We start from the raw sequence: 15,582 nt of genomic DNA, 5'->3' as shown, positions 1-15,582 counted from the left end.
ATCAGATAATTCTTTCTGATATATTCCTCAGAGACCCTCAGAGGTCTGCCTGATATCAAATTAATACTAAAAATTCTGCTTCTTACAAGTACAGAGGACTGCTGTGAGTGCTGCTCCAGCATGTGCATCTGTGGCACCTTCTGCAGCTGCAACACGAACACCATTTGCAGCTCAGAAGGCATGCTCAGTGGTGACGTAAGCAGTGATGTCATCGTAGTCTTCATCGAGTCCTTGACCTCTGTGATGCTGGGTCATCTCCATGGAGACGGCTGGCTTGTTCAGTGTCTTGCTGTAGATGGACAACAGCAGACCAGTGGAGATGCAGTATGGACAGAAGACCACTAGATGGCAGAGGAGTCTGAGCACAGACTCAGAAAGAAGAAGAGGAGGAGCATCTGAAGAAGGAGGAAGCAGAGAAGGTGTGTTGGTCAGTTAAACACAGCACAGAGGTGCACTAATCAGCTCTCTCTCCTCACAGCAGGAAGGCTGGAAGTGCTGATCCTGGATCAGCCCTGGAGGTGAGGCAGGTATGAGTGTGAGCTGTAGTTTAAACACTCTGAGCAGTCATTGAGACCAGAAAAGCTCTGAGAACTTTACACTGCATGAAACCCAAGAGGCTGCTCAGGACCAAACATGAGGAGGATATAAAAGGTGACCCTGACTGACAACATCTGCCCAGCTGCATCATGTCAGATCTCCTCTAAGCAGTGCAAAAGAAATGAAGGAGGACTCTGTCTGTGGCTCTTCCTCCACAGGAGGTCTTTCCTCCCTCCTCCTTCTTCATTTATTAGTGTTTGTTCCTCATCATCAACAGGAACAGCCAGCCCAGACAGCAGCAGCACACACACACCTGTAACAGGACAGAGGTCACTAAAGGTCACCAAAGGTCAGAGCTCATGATGAGGACAGACAGGTGTAGGAACATCAGCTCACCTGCAGCAGTCAGCAGAAACAGGCCTGAAACTGAAGAACACACTGATCAGAGATCAAATGGTCACATGACCAAAGAGAAGCATTCAGACTGCAGTGATTGGCTGTTCCCACACATCAATAATCAACAGCGCCCTCCAGTGTTGGACAGACAGATAATAAATGTGGAGAAACTCACAGAAGGAGACTCGTCCGCTCCATCTCAGATAGCCATCATCTCCACACTTCCACAGGTCTGATCCCCAACCCCCTACATCACACAGAGCACACATCAGCACAGGAGCAGCTCCAACGACAGTCACCTCAATGTGCTTCATATTGTAAGACCCCACAATAACACAAAGAAACAATCAGATGACCCTCTTTCAGCAATCACTTTCGCCACAGTGGGAAGGAAAAACTCACGTTAACAGGAAGAACCTTAACTTATTCATGCAAAAACATAAATAATCTCACGCGCAATCATGTACATTTCAACTGATTTGTGAAAACATACGTTCATTTCTATACTTTTAAATGTTAACACAGTTTAATTAACACAGTAGTAACACAGCCCCCGTTTAGACTCCCCCCTGCTTGCTGTTGGTGTTGCTTCCATATAAAATAGGACGGCTGCTGTTAGCCTTCATTAAGCTGTGTGACTTAAACGTGTATCAGAGTGAGTTCAGCTTTCTCTGTGTAAACAGACGTTGGTGGAGCAGCTGCAGACTTTGTTGCTCAGCTGATCAGATGAATCCTGCAGCTTTGTCCCAGTAAAGCTCTTACAGGCGATCGCAGGAACATCGCTGTGTTCTTTCACTCCACCTGAGCTAAGCGCCACGGTAACCTTAACCTTAATTGCTAAACTGTGACATCATTATCAATGCTGCTGTTGTGTTATCAGCAGTGTTGGTCAAGTTACTTGAAAAAAGTAGTCAGTAACTAATTACTGATTACTTCCCCTTAAAAAAATAATCCCGTTACTTTAGTGATTACTTATTTTCAAAATAAATAAATTACTTAGTTACTTTTTAAAAACACAACTTACAACCTGAATAGGTAATAAAGCGATAGATCTTTCAGCCCAATTCTACTTTTTCTACATTGTTATGACCCAGGTCATTGTTGCCGTGTGGTGCTGTTACTTGCCACACCATGCGGGGGCATTGTTTGTACTCTGTGATGTCTGTTTCCAGGTGGAGGCTAACCATTGGTGGAAGAGGGAATGAGGCCAGCTACAAATTGGGACCTGACTGGGCCGGCAGCCCCTCCTACTACTTCCTGTTTCCAGTGAGCTGCGCGTTTGGGGCCCGTCGTGGCGTGTGACAGAGCTGGGCTGCAGTAAAAACAGTTTAGAGAGTCGTATCTGGACATGGTAGCTGTAGGGGTGGGAAGCCGTTTCTTTTTCTCCTGTTTCGGGTAGGGAGACAGGTTAGAGGTTTGTATTTTCTTTTGGGGTGGATTCATAGGTAAGTTAGTTCTGATTCATTTCCAGTGTTTTGTTTGTTGTTTTGGCCATGCCCACCCTGGCGCTCGCTACCTGTCAAGTTAATAAAACGACTACTCATTGTAAAGCTGTGGCTGTGTGATTTACTACTTTTTATTATTTTTCTTGTGTTATTATTATTTCCCCCCCCCAGGCCGGCGTGTAACAGCATAATCCGTCATATAAAATGTAATCAAATGGAAAAGTCTCTTTTTAAAACTTGTTTTAACCTTTTAACTTTATGCATCAAGCAAAAATTTAATTATATGCAACATTCTCTGACTGGAAGAAATTAGTTTAACATTTAAACCTATTTTCTGCACATTCCAGCACATAAAATAAAATATTTTGTGTGTTTACACTCAGTCTTTCAAATAGATGCAAGTAAAACACAGCAGAAAATAAATAAAGTCAAAGACTCAGCGGTCCTGTTGCTCTATTTTCACCTGTAAAGCAGGAGTGGGGTAGGCGGAGGGTTACCCTGGTGCAGGTGTGCCGCGGTCAGTGGAAGAATCCGCGAGTTTCTCTGTGAGTTTCCCATTACATCGTTGCGCACTGGGTGCTTGCTTGGAAGTTTAGGGGCTTTTTTCGCTGTAAAAAGTTTTCCTCCCACGCACGATGGACACTAATGTTTTTGTCACTTTTTATGGAATCAAACTCAAAGTAAGGTCAGTACTTCCACGCTTTAAACGCTGCACGCTCATACTCTCTCCCACAATCGATATGTGATCTATTGTTGATCTGCACACAGCTGTTGCCATGAACGTCGCACTGGCTTACGTTATTGTCATGAGACACTCTCGCAAAAAAATCACGGTTTTAGTAAAGCAGTAACGCAGCGTTCCTACGGGAAAGTAACGGTAATCCAATTACCTTTTTTTGCGATAGTAATCCCTTACTTTACTCGTTACTTGAAAAAAGTAACCATCTCTGGTTATCAGTCTTTGTTTTTCAAACCGGGAGCTGTGTGGGCTTACTGCTGTCACACTCTTATTCATATGGTTGCACTGCAGGTCTGTTTTTAGTCACTAATGTGGCCTGTGTTTCCATGGTGACAGTGGAGCGCTACAGAGTCACGTGTCAAACGAATTATTGAATTTTTGCAATCCTAATCCAGATGTTGCAGACCTGTTGGAAACATCAACAGCTAGTTTCAGTGATATGTGAGGATTTGCTGGAGGATGGATTAATGCGTGGAGGTCAAAGGTCACAGACATCAGTCAGCGTGACGGTAGAGCTCGCTCTGTTACTAAGTCACACACACACACTCTTCACCTTCTCTGTTCCTCATCCATATGTAGCACACGTAGGCAGCAGCCAGAATGATCAGAGTACCCAGCAGCACAGCTGAGAGAACTGTGGGCCAGACTGGACGAGGAGGTTCTGTAACACAAAGACACGAGACATAAACATCATCAACATGTTTGTATGAATTCACATCAACCTGACCTCTGTCAACTGACCCGTGACCTTCAACTGCAGTCCAGCTCAGCTCTTCTTTGCTCCTGAGGGTGATGCAGGTGTAGGTTCCACTGTCAGAGACTGTAGGGTTTCTCAGAGTGAGGCTGAGGTCTCCAGTCTGCAGAGCGTCGGCTCTCATTGATGTTCGACCGACGTAACGAACGTTTTGATCATGAAGATTGTCACCACTAAGCAAGCGCACGTGGACTCGCGGGTTCTTGAACTCATCACAGTGCCACAGCAGTTCTGTGGCGCTCCTGGAATCATCAGCTTGTATCCGACAGGGAAGCAGGACAGACTCCACCCCCTCATAAACCTCCACCCCTGAGGCATGCTGGGAAACTGAAGACAGAAACATGAAACAGATAGACGCTGTGACTCACAGTCACCTGACCTTTCACTTACACACACACACACACACACACACACACTCGCACTGACACACACAGTGATATTCTCAGAGTGTCACAGAGACTAAGAGTTTGACAAACTACTTCCAGAGTTATTTAATTTTAAACCTTTTTGTTGTATGTGTGACCTCTGTGTAGTGTCTTCTCTGGTCTGCATTCACAACAAAAAGGCAACAAGTTAGAATGCTTTCTTTTATTGTCGTGGACAATCAGCGTAAGATCTCGCAGGAATCCTCCATTATTCTGAGGATTACGTTTCCACTTGCAGTGTGCCCATATAGTGGTAAAATTATACAAACAAAATAGAAGAACCTCAACACAATTAATCCATCTTAAATTTCCCAAATGAAAGGAATACAGAAATATATTTCAGAACTGTGCATAAAACAATGTGTACTCTAAACAGTGTGGCACAGTCACATACCTGCATTCACAACAAAAAGGCAACAAGTTAGAATGCTTTCTTTTATTGTCGTGGACAATCAGCGTAAGATCTAAATGGAAAGGCAACAACAGAGTTAGCTAACTGTGCTCCCATTTTGTTTCCTCTCCTCCCAATAAAGAAATCTCACATAAACGTGCACTCAGTTCAACATAAAGACTGGAGAAATGACCCGCAACAAATGATATATAAACAACAAAAATAATCGGGTCAGACTGTATTACTTTAACAGCCTGCGATATGATTTTTCCTCCCCACGACATTTGCGCATTCCTTACCTCGCAGGAATCCTCCATTATTCTGAGGATTACCCAGAATCCCTTGCCCTTTGTGAATATTGCAGGGTCACTTTTTCGACAGTAGGTGGCGCCAATGTCCCATTTAGCGGGATTTAACTTCAACTCTATTTAACTATGTTACATATGGACCCGCCCACCTGGCTGCATGAGCCAATCAGAGCTGTTCCCTGCACCACAAAGTCTCATGGACTGGTTTGCAGCACAGCGTAAAGGTGGAACCAACTCTACTGACTTTATTCTGTAAAGTTTTAGATGAACCTCTCATTTGTATTTTACTTTTTTTCTCAGAGCTGCTCTGAATTTAGGAGGAAGATGAGGACCAGTTTCATTTTGAAGCAAAGACGTGAACATTAGCAAGAAGAAAGCACAACAAGGATGTGACAGCAGAGCTCTGTTCACCTGATGGAGCAATAGAAACATTTTTGTCATTAAACTCAATCATCAAGATGTTTTTATTTTCCCACCTTTTCTCTGTATGTATATATATATACACTCACATACGCACACATATATATATATACACATACATATATGCGTGTCTTTGTGTGTGTATATATATATTTTTTTTTATATATATATTTTTATATATATATATATATATATACATATATACATACATATAAGTGCAATAATCTTTTCTGGCATCGTTGTATTTTTACTCAGTTGTATATAGCATTCGTATTCTATTTTTATCTTATTGTATATTTTTATTCTATTTTATTCTACTGTATATAGTATATTATTTTATTCTATTCTGTACAGCTGTGTACTGTATTTATTCTTATTGTATTCTAATTTTTGCATCATAACTTTTGCACTGTCCACTTCCTGCTGTGACAAAACAAATTTCCCACGTGTGGGACTAATAAAGGTTATCTTATCTTATCTTATGTTATTGTATTTTGCACACCTCTGTTGCTTGTGAAGCTTACACCCAAAATATCACTTGCATGTGCTGAACCAGTGTACCTGCACATGTGATGTGACAATAAAAGTGATTTGATTTACTGTATGTACTGATACTGCATGTAGTGCAGATATTGATATGTAGTACTGATACTGATTGTTGTACTGATACTGCATGTGGGTAGTGATGCTTATATGTAGTACTGATATCTTAGGGTGTGGGTAAATGTTCCACTGTGGTCAAGCTGAAGTTACAGCACTGAACAACCACGCTCCCCACACGGCTTCTTTTTTCTCTCTCTGGCTCCTCCACCTGCTGGGGTGTGAGCTTAAATCTAAAAAAGGCTCAGTGGGCACTTCCTGTAGTACAGACTCCTCCCTGCACTCTAAGGTTAAACACGTCAGATCATCACATAGACCATGTAGAGACATGAACACAGCTCAGTGTTCAGCGGGTGGAGCAGGTCCATCTTGCATGGAGGCCATGGGAGTGAGCTTCATCACATGAACGAGCTTCATCACATAAAAGAGCTTAATCAGTGGACATGAGCAGTTAATAAATAATGTCAATGTGGAGGTTTTACTGAAGTGTTCCGCACTCACTGTGAACACCCAGCTTCACATTTGGCCACATGACCACAGGGTAGTTCAGTGTGGTCATATAAAAACATGCTTGACTGTAGAAATTCAGTTTGCACGAAGCACATTTACCTTAATGAATAAATAAACCTTTGTTTTAATGTAGTTCAGCTGCATTGAACTATTACTCCATGTTTCCTGATGGTTTAAGAATCATGTGTGTGTGTGTGCATGCATCCATGTGTGTGTTTGTTTGTGTGTGTGTGTGCATGCGTGCGCCTGTGTGTGTGTGTTCAAAGGATCAGAGTAGCTTTCTTACCGAGTAAGAGGAGCAGGATCATCATCTTCATCCTCAGTAACAATCCCGTTACAGCTGATCCTCTCAGGCTCACCGACGGCTGTCAGAGCAGAGCTGTTACTCTGCAGCTGATGGCACAGAAAAAAGTTCTCTTTCACAGGAAGTCCCCTCCTCTGAGAACCTTCACAATAAAAGCTGTTTACAGTGTCGAACACAGAGCCAACTGGAGGATCAGAGGTTAGAGGGAAAGATAGAAAGAATAATGTGCAGGTCAGAAGCTGTAACACTGTGTGAAAGTCAAATGTGCACCAACAGCTTCATCACAGCTTTGAAATCATGTGGACTGCAGACCGGATCCTTCTATGATAAATTTCAATAACTCTGAAGACAGAAGGGCCAGAGAGCGTGAAACTGTAGCAATAATAATATTAATAGTTTGCATTTATATAGCGCTTTTCTAGGCACCTAAAGCGCTTTACAATTCATTCACTCTCACATTCACACACTGGTGGAAGCAGCTACGGTTGTAGCCACAGCTGCCCTGGAGCAGACTGACAGAAGGGAGGCTGCCATATCGCACCATCGGCCCCTCTGGCCAACACCAGTAGGCGGTAGGGTAAAGTGTCTTGCCCAAGGACACAACGACCAGGACAGAGAGAGCAGGGGGATCAAACCTTCAACCTTCCGGTTACAGATGAGCTTCCCATTCCCCTGAGCCACGGTCGCCCCCAATGCATGTAAAGCAGTCACTCGCGCATGCACGATGGTTTCTTTTTGTGCACGGATGCTGAGATTAATTTTCTGTATGCTGGACATCACAGATTTAGTCACCCAGGGACTGATGTTAGGAGGAGTTTTAACTCACCTCGAAGGAACAATCATGTCTCCCACCTGTGCAGGGTCACCCCTGGGGTGGGTCTTAAGTGTCTTTTTAAAGATATCAACAGTGTTCACAGATCTTAGTTCCAGTGGAAGTGAGAGCCGCAGCTTTGGGGCCACAACCTTGAAAGCACAGGCACTGACTTAGACTGACTTAGACAGGCAGCCAAAATCATCAGTGATCCCTTTGACTACTTCTTCAGGTCTCTGCGAAGGCGGTCGCACTTTTCTCCTCTCCTCCTTCCCCTTATCTTCCCTGCTTAGCCTCTTGTGTCCTTGTCCTGTTTCGTGTGCATTACTTTCCCTGGAACAGTCTCTCACAGTCATTCTCTAAAACCTAAAAGAGAATTATAGATTTGATCAACTGGTCTCTGAATGCTATTGACACCCTTTTCTCAACGAGAAGTCTGGGCTCAGGAAAGCCCGAGTGCCCTGGAGGGACTTTCCCTGCCGGATACACGGGTGGCAGACATGGAGGATTGTGTGCCTGGTGGGACTGTCGATCGAGGACGCTGAAGATATCTACCTATTCGGAACCATGATAACAGGGTTCTTGCTGATCGGAGCTGGCTTGGCCCTGGCTTATCGGAGAATTAAGAGAGCGGAACCGGCTGTTCAAACCCCCTTAAGGCTGCCTGCTGGGATTGAAACGGTGGGACGAGGCGTGACTTCTCACAACGAAAGCAGCATGGTTAAGACAGCTCACTGCAGTTGTGGGGTCTCAGAATCAAAAGAATGACAACACCACGGAACGGGAGTTTGATACCATCATGGGGAGGCTCGCGGTTCTCCAACGGGAGATTGAGACCAGTGTCGGAGTGTTAAAGAACAGCTTTGAAATTCTCCTGAGCTGCTCGCATAAAAGAAAAATCAACAACATCAACATCAGAATGCGGATACCTCGGCGCCAGCTGCAGGCCCAAGGCTGGAGCTGAACAAAAACTCCCAGATAACGACTGTGTGTTGACTATTCTTCCCATTCCATGCAAGGCCACCTGGGTTGACTGGAAGACTGTTTACTGGGCGACTGGGCGAAGGACACTGTCTCAGCTGAACTCTGGACACACACACACACACACACACATACACTGATATGCACACACTGATCCCCCCTCCCTTTCCAAACGCCTTCGATGCTTGTGCCCTACCAGGGAAGATGGCGGTCGACTGGACCAGTGCAGACATGCTGCAGGACCGGATGCGCTGTCTACGCCGGCTCTCTCTTACCCTTTACCCGCCCCTGTTGCTTGTCTTGTGTTTCTATGGTGTATTGATAGTCATGTGCTTTTGTGCTGAGGTGTTTTTTCTGTTATCAAACTGTTCTCCCACTAGGAGCTCAGTCTGAGTGGAGTTTTTTTTCTCCTCCTCTTACCTCATGTTATGTATTTTCGTTGTTGTTTTTTTTCCTATCAGCTGACCTTTCTGACATGTCTGCCCAATGTGATGTTTGTGTAAAGTTGGTCAGAAGGTTCCTTTGTAAGTGCGCATGTGCCATTAGCGTGCTGCCTGCTGTAACCCTAATTTCCTTCGGGATTAATAAGGTATTCTGATTCTGATTCTTATTCACCCGCATTTCAATGGCTCCCCTCTGGGCGACGCCTCCACTAAATTTCCTGCAAGACTGAGAGGAGGAGAGCCACCTTTGTCCCCAAAGCCACCCTGCTTTTTAACTCCAGCCGATAAGAACATTTCCCACACCAGAAACATAAACTACTCTGCACTATTTTTATAATGCCAACACTTAATTCACTTTTAGTCACTTACAGTTATTTATTCACCTATTCAGTCACTTTAATTTAAAAACTGTGTAATTTTAAAACTGTGTATATACTGTATATTCTGTGTATTTATTATCTCACTCTTATTGCCTGTTTATGCCCTGTCCTTATCTTCAACATCATGTTGCTCTCTTGGATCTTATTTGCCCCTCGGGGATGAATCAAGTCTTTCTGATTCTGATTCTGTCACCTTTGGTCTTTAAGCTGGACCAATGTACAGACAACAAGCTTTGATCACAGAGATCTCTGTATGACTGAAGTAGTTCACTGATATAGGGAAGTATCTGAGGGCTCTGAAATTGATCACCAAAATGGTTCTCACATGGGACCTGTTAGAGAGCCTGGTGAGAACCCTCGCAGCAGCATTCTGAACCATCTGTAGGCGATGCAGGGATAATCTGCTCAAACAGGGGAATAATGCCCTAACGTTGCAGCTCAACGTGCATCAACGCTGCATCTTATATTCTTAATCTGCCTGTTCTGTCAGAAACCTGCCTGCAGAAAATGAACCTAAAGTATGTAATGCAAGGATGTCATCACTTTAGAGATGGAGAAAGCATAAAGTGACAATTATGAATCACTTAACATGATAAGGAGATTCCGCAGGTCATTAATCAATGTATAAAACTAAAATAAAATGTCTTTTTAGTGACACAGGATACAAACATGGAAGCAAGATGTATAATTAGGATTATTTAAAATAAACATTAATAAATTAGTGCAATTTCTTTAACCATAAAGAATAACTAAATCCTTCAGGACAATGCCACATCAATGCACTGAACTCACTATGTTATCCCTCTAACAGCCTCCACATGTTCTCACTGTAATTTCCCCTCATGAATGAATTTATGCTGCACTAATGTGAATGATTGCAGGGAAATCAAACGCATTTCACTCGCAGTACTCGAGCAGTTGGTCTTCAAGGTTTCTACTCCACTCCAATGCACGCTATTTTCTGCAAGTACCGCTGCTTCGCCTCTGGACGCAATCGGTCTCTATACAGTCCGTTCTCTTTTGAGCTGCTTTTAAGCATCTTGTAGTCGTCGTTCCAACACAGTGTGTTTGTTTTGATTCGTAGACCCCGAAAATGGTGCCGCGCTCCCACAATGCTTTGCGGCATGACGTCAACCCCAAAGCCCTATATGCCTGTATATATTGTACTATTCTTAGTTAGCGTATTGTCTGTCTTGTTAATGTTGGTTTATAATGGAGCACTGTAACAAAAAATAATTTCCCCCAGGGTGTCATGGTCCTGGGTCGTGCGACCCAGTGTTTTGTGTTTAGTCTATTTTGATGTTTATTGATTGTTTAGGTTCATTTAGTTATTCCAGCTCATTTGTAATTATATTACCCTTGTATATAGCCTCCCTTGCCCTTCATGTGTTTATGTCCGTGTGTCTTGTGTTGTCAAGTTCATGCTGTCGCTTCTGTCATCTTCCCCTGTACTGAGTCTCCCTGGTTCGTGCGTCTATCTGTCATGAGTCATGTCTGCATGGTTATGTTTGGTTCATGTCATGTCTAATCTCCATGTTTCCTGTTGTACTTTGAAAGTCTGTATTGAATGTCAGTGTATTCAGTTTCACTCCTCCTGTCCTGTCGTTAAGTTCATGTATATCAGCTGCGTTCCCATGTGTGGCCACTTCCCCTGATCATCCCTCATGTGTATTTAGTCTCTGTGTTTCTTACAGTCTGTGTCGCGTCGTCTGTGTTCCCGCCCTCCGTGTTTCCATGCCCGGTCTGTTGTATTCTAAATCATAGCCTTACCTTAGTTCATTCCCCAGTTTAGGTTTCTGTTTAGTTATTGCTTTCGTGCTGCCCTTATTCTTGTTCGTTTCTCTTATGTTACCAGCCACAATAAAAGGCTCGCTTTTGTTTAAAGTTCACTCCCGAGTCACTTGTGTCTGCACCTGAGTCCTCCACGCACTCTCCACACGGTCTGTCACAGCGGACCGTGACACAGGGATCAATAAAGTATTCTGATTCTGATGAATTATAATAATTAAGGTGGGATAAATGAAAGCATGTGTAATCATTTCCATTTTACTTTGAGAGACAACATGACAGATTGTGGCAGCAAACACAGGCACAATCTTCCCTGGCCAAGTGAGCTCCAGTTAGCGCAATAAAAATAGGGTCTTAGAGCAGGCCTGCTCTGATTGATAGAAAGCCTCAGCAGAAGACACAGAGGGAAACTCAGAAATTACAGACACAGAGAGCTCTGAATTTACTTTCACTCAGGTAGTGAAAACGGGTCCTCTGTCTACACAGAGTTAGCAAAAAGTTCATTTTTACTGTTCATATGGATATAACTAATATAACTAACAGGAATTGACTCATTATGATCTGTGACAGGGACTGAAAACAAGGTCTTGGGGGAGGCAAGCACAGAATTACTAGAACCAGAGTGAGCCCAGGAGATAAACCCCTTTCAGACTGAGCTAATTGAGTTATATTGCTGATTGTTTCAGACTGAGCTGCTTCAGAAACTCTTTCTGACTGAGAAGCATGAAAATTAGTCTTTGACAGAGCACAAAAAGCCATCTTAGGAAACTCCGGCCATTAACCAGTCTTAGGAAGTTCTGGCTCATCGCCACAAATAGATGCAGGTTCATATACGAAATCTACACGCACAGTTTTATTTTCAGCCAGTTCAGGAGAACAAAAAGATATGTTATTTAGATTTACTGACTCAGCGCTGAGTTACGGGTTCAACACATTCAGACAGAGAAAAAGTCCAGAGGAAAAAAAAACAAAATTACTGTCATTGAGGTGTCAGATAGTCCAGGGTCACAATGTTCAAGGGGAGCTGCACAGTCAAGCTTTGGCTGTGCAGAGATCACAGCTTCAGCAGGCTGAGGCTGGGACAGGAAGCTGAACAAGGAGCGAGGAGGCTGGCTACAGGCACCCCTCAGCTGAGCCGGGTTGGATCCCGGTGGGAGAGTAAAAGGAGGAGCAGGATGTCTGCAGAGAGCCCAGAGAGCCAAGCAAGTTCGGAACGCAAGACTGTGAAAACTAGAACAGGAAACACTGAGATGCAGATGATCGTATTTCTGAGACTGTCCATTCAGTTTGGTACTTATATTATTTTTCAGTCACTTTCCATAAAATAGGACATTAGCAGACTGCCCAAAAATATGTTCAGATTATGTGAATTTTATAAGTTTGAGGTTTGTTCATCTTCAGAGTTTTGAATGCAGAGCTAAAACTTTGGCTCCGTCCTAAAACTCTCCACTAACTCTCCAGAGTCACACAAATTCCTGGTCCTCAGTAATGCTTCATCAGATTTCACTGAAAACAAAGCAGAACTGAACTGTCTTCAGTTCTGACTTCAGCTGTCTAACTGACCTGTTCTCACAGCATTTTAAAATAGAACCGAAAGTCCGGTTAAAATCAGCTCACATCTGTGCAGTCATGAGCAGAGCTGCTGCTATTTTCAGAGGTTTGTCACAGTTGCACAATAACTGCTTCTGTAGATGAAAGAAGTTCTCTCTTGATAAAGTTTGACTGGGGATGTATTGGCTGACTCACATTTAAGATCAAGATTTAATCTTGCATATTCCAAACGGGAGCTGATATCCTTCTACATCCAGCCAAGCTTTTTAGCCGCTCAGTTACTTCACATCTGCACCTCTGCAGCTCCTCCTCATGCTGTTTCTGACTGCAGATGAAAGAGTACTGACTATATCAAGCTCAATTTTTTTTTCATATACAGGTAATGTGGCACATTACTACCGGCAATTAAAATCTTAAGCTCAGAGCCCCACAATTTTTCAGCAAAGAAAAATTACACACAATAGATAAGAGATTGAACTGTACAAATAAATCAAAATTAATATTAATTAAAAGAAATTAGAATAAATAAATGCAGATTATTAAAACTACTGCATATACATATACAATGTGATTGCGCAAAATAAACTGTCCTATATTTCAGTATGGAGTAGAAACTGTCCCTGAATCTGCTGGTTTGGGTATAGATCTTGCTGTACCATGGGAAGGGTGTATGGGTGGGGTGGCTGGGATCAGTGAGGGTCTTCTGAGCCTTCCTCTTACAGCGCTGTGAGTGATGTTTTTAATGAACACCTTTTTATTTAGTGTAATGCACAAACACACCAACAGAGGGCAGTAATATCCCTTCAACATACATTGTAAAATTACTATTACAACAGTGAGTAGAGGTCCTAGATGGCTGGCAGTTCAGAGCTGCTGATACTCTGTGCTGATCTGACCACCCTCCATAGAACAGCTGCCATATCAGCTTATGATACAGCCAGACAGAATACTGTCGATGCTGCATTGATAGAATTTGGTGTGTATTTTGGGATGAATGGCAAACCTGATGTTAATCCACAGGAACCTGAAGCATCTGACATCTCTGTCCCCTCAATATAAATGGGGATTTGCCTCTGCTGTGCAGTCTGTTGTTATCCCGATACCATGATGTCAGGGTTCTTACCTCTGCTCTGTAAGCAGACTCACTGATGGTGGCTGATTTAATGATTTATAGTGTTGAAAGCAGACTACAGATAAAAACAGTGAGAAGCTGAAAATGTCTGTGAAAACAGATGCCAGTTAGTGAGCACATGCTTTGACAGTATGACCTGGGATGTTACCTGGTCCAGAAACCTTATATTCAATTCAATCTCATCAAGGCACTTTATAAGGTAGACCCTACAATAATACATACAGAGAAAACGAACAATCATATTACCCTCTATGAGGAACTGCTTTGGCAACAGTGGAACCCACCCATGTTTTAATTCATGTTGTGGTTGACCAGTAAATACATATTTACTGGTCTCTGGAATATGTGTCACTCTGTATATTATCCTCCACTTTGCTCAATGCAGTGAGAAACTGTTACTGCCCGGTGCAAGCGATAGAAAAGAATGAGTTTCAGAGTGCAGCACACACAACATCATTAGTGAACTTATTTCTGTTTAAAATGAGCTCATTAGTCAAGAGATAACACGGATCCACCACTCTGTGTGCCCACTACCCAAGGAGACACTCCTGACCCTGAGTGCTGCAGGAATGTGGAATATCACTCCTCTGGTGGTGAAGGAACTGGAGGTAGAGAAGGAAATGAACCAGTATATCACTGAAGCTATTTGGGAGCTTTCACCAGAGTCACAAGGTCACATTTGAAACTCTTAGAAATATGGTATCTAACAGATACTTACTCTGGATGGCAGGGTCTTGGCCTCCAGTAAGACTTGGAGAGTTCTTCAATGTGGATATTAAATAAATACGTAGGACTGATTTCTTCCTTTGGTGCACTAGTCTGCTGATTATCTCTTGATAATGTCACCCTTTCAAATCCAAATCAGTCCCAATAGTGAATCCTATATTTATTAGCATAGAAAAGAGAAATTACAGAGTAATATTACAATCAAGAAACATGGAACCGATGTTTGATTATGTGCCTCCATAGGTTCCTTACCATGGTCCAGACATTTGCATGTTACCAATTCTAAATTGTCCATAGTCCTGAATGGTTGTATGTCTTTCTGGCAACCTGTCTATGGGGCTAGAACAATGCCGTCTTAAAATGAAACTGAAAAAAAAATTACAGGTTCAAACAGCGATGTCTTTTTCTCAAGTGAAACTGAATTTGTCCAGTCTGGGAAAACACAGGTTACCCGTGGAATGTCCTTTTATCAAAAAACATTTGTTGACTTTTCACCACTATTTGTCCCGCTAGAAGCTAAACATGTACAGACATGTTTGGACATGAGCCCATTCATGCTCCCCTCCAGACCCGTCACGTTTGCTAGTTCCTTGTTAATGAAACTGAATATTTTGTGGTGCTTAAGGTTTGCGACAATAGTGATATATTGAGTTTGATGTAATCTTTAAAACATAGTTGTTTAAGTAAGAGACAATTTATTATTTAATTCTGTTTTATCATGTGTGACAATTATTTTGGTCTTCAGTGTGAGTTTATACAAAGTGGAAATATTTTGTTAAAGATGATCTGGATGGATGATATTTAATGTTGCTTTATCCTGGCACTATAGAAAATAAAGCCTTATGGGAGTATAACTATTTAAGTTAGACAATGTTGCTGTTGTGGAGTGGAAGACCTATGCAGTGGAGTTTTTCTGTTTGTATGGAAAAAAGGAGACGAGG

The 15,582-nt window shown here is 42.7% G+C and overlaps 1 protein-coding gene across 1 annotated transcript in view; it reads right to left on the bottom strand.

Annotated features, from left to right (window-relative positions):
• Window positions 1–15,582, bottom strand: part of LOC308396591 (uncharacterized protein) — a 40,236-nt gene continuing 24,654 nt past the window's right edge. The window contains exons 7-11 of the mRNA XM_080882033.1: window positions 6,812–6,918; window positions 3,866–4,198; window positions 3,671–3,778; window positions 1,109–1,180; window positions 1–395 (exon numbers count right to left, since the gene is read on the bottom strand). Of these exons, the coding sequence (XP_080738159.1) occupies window positions 172–395; window positions 1,109–1,180; window positions 3,671–3,778; window positions 3,866–4,198; window positions 6,812–6,842 (768 nt within the window). The 5' untranslated portion in view covers window positions 6,843–6,918 and the 3' untranslated portion in view covers window positions 1–171. The remainder of the gene's footprint in view (window positions 396–1,108; window positions 1,181–3,670; window positions 3,779–3,865; window positions 4,199–6,811; window positions 6,919–15,582) is intronic.

This window comes from Rhamphochromis sp. 'chilingali' (genome assembly GCF_963969265.1).
Source record: "Rhamphochromis sp. 'chilingali' genome assembly, chromosome: 1".
Classification (NCBI taxonomy): Eukaryota; Metazoa; Chordata; class Actinopteri; order Cichliformes; family Cichlidae; genus Rhamphochromis; species Rhamphochromis sp. 'chilingali'.
This window is presented reverse-complemented; position numbering and strand designations above follow the sequence as displayed.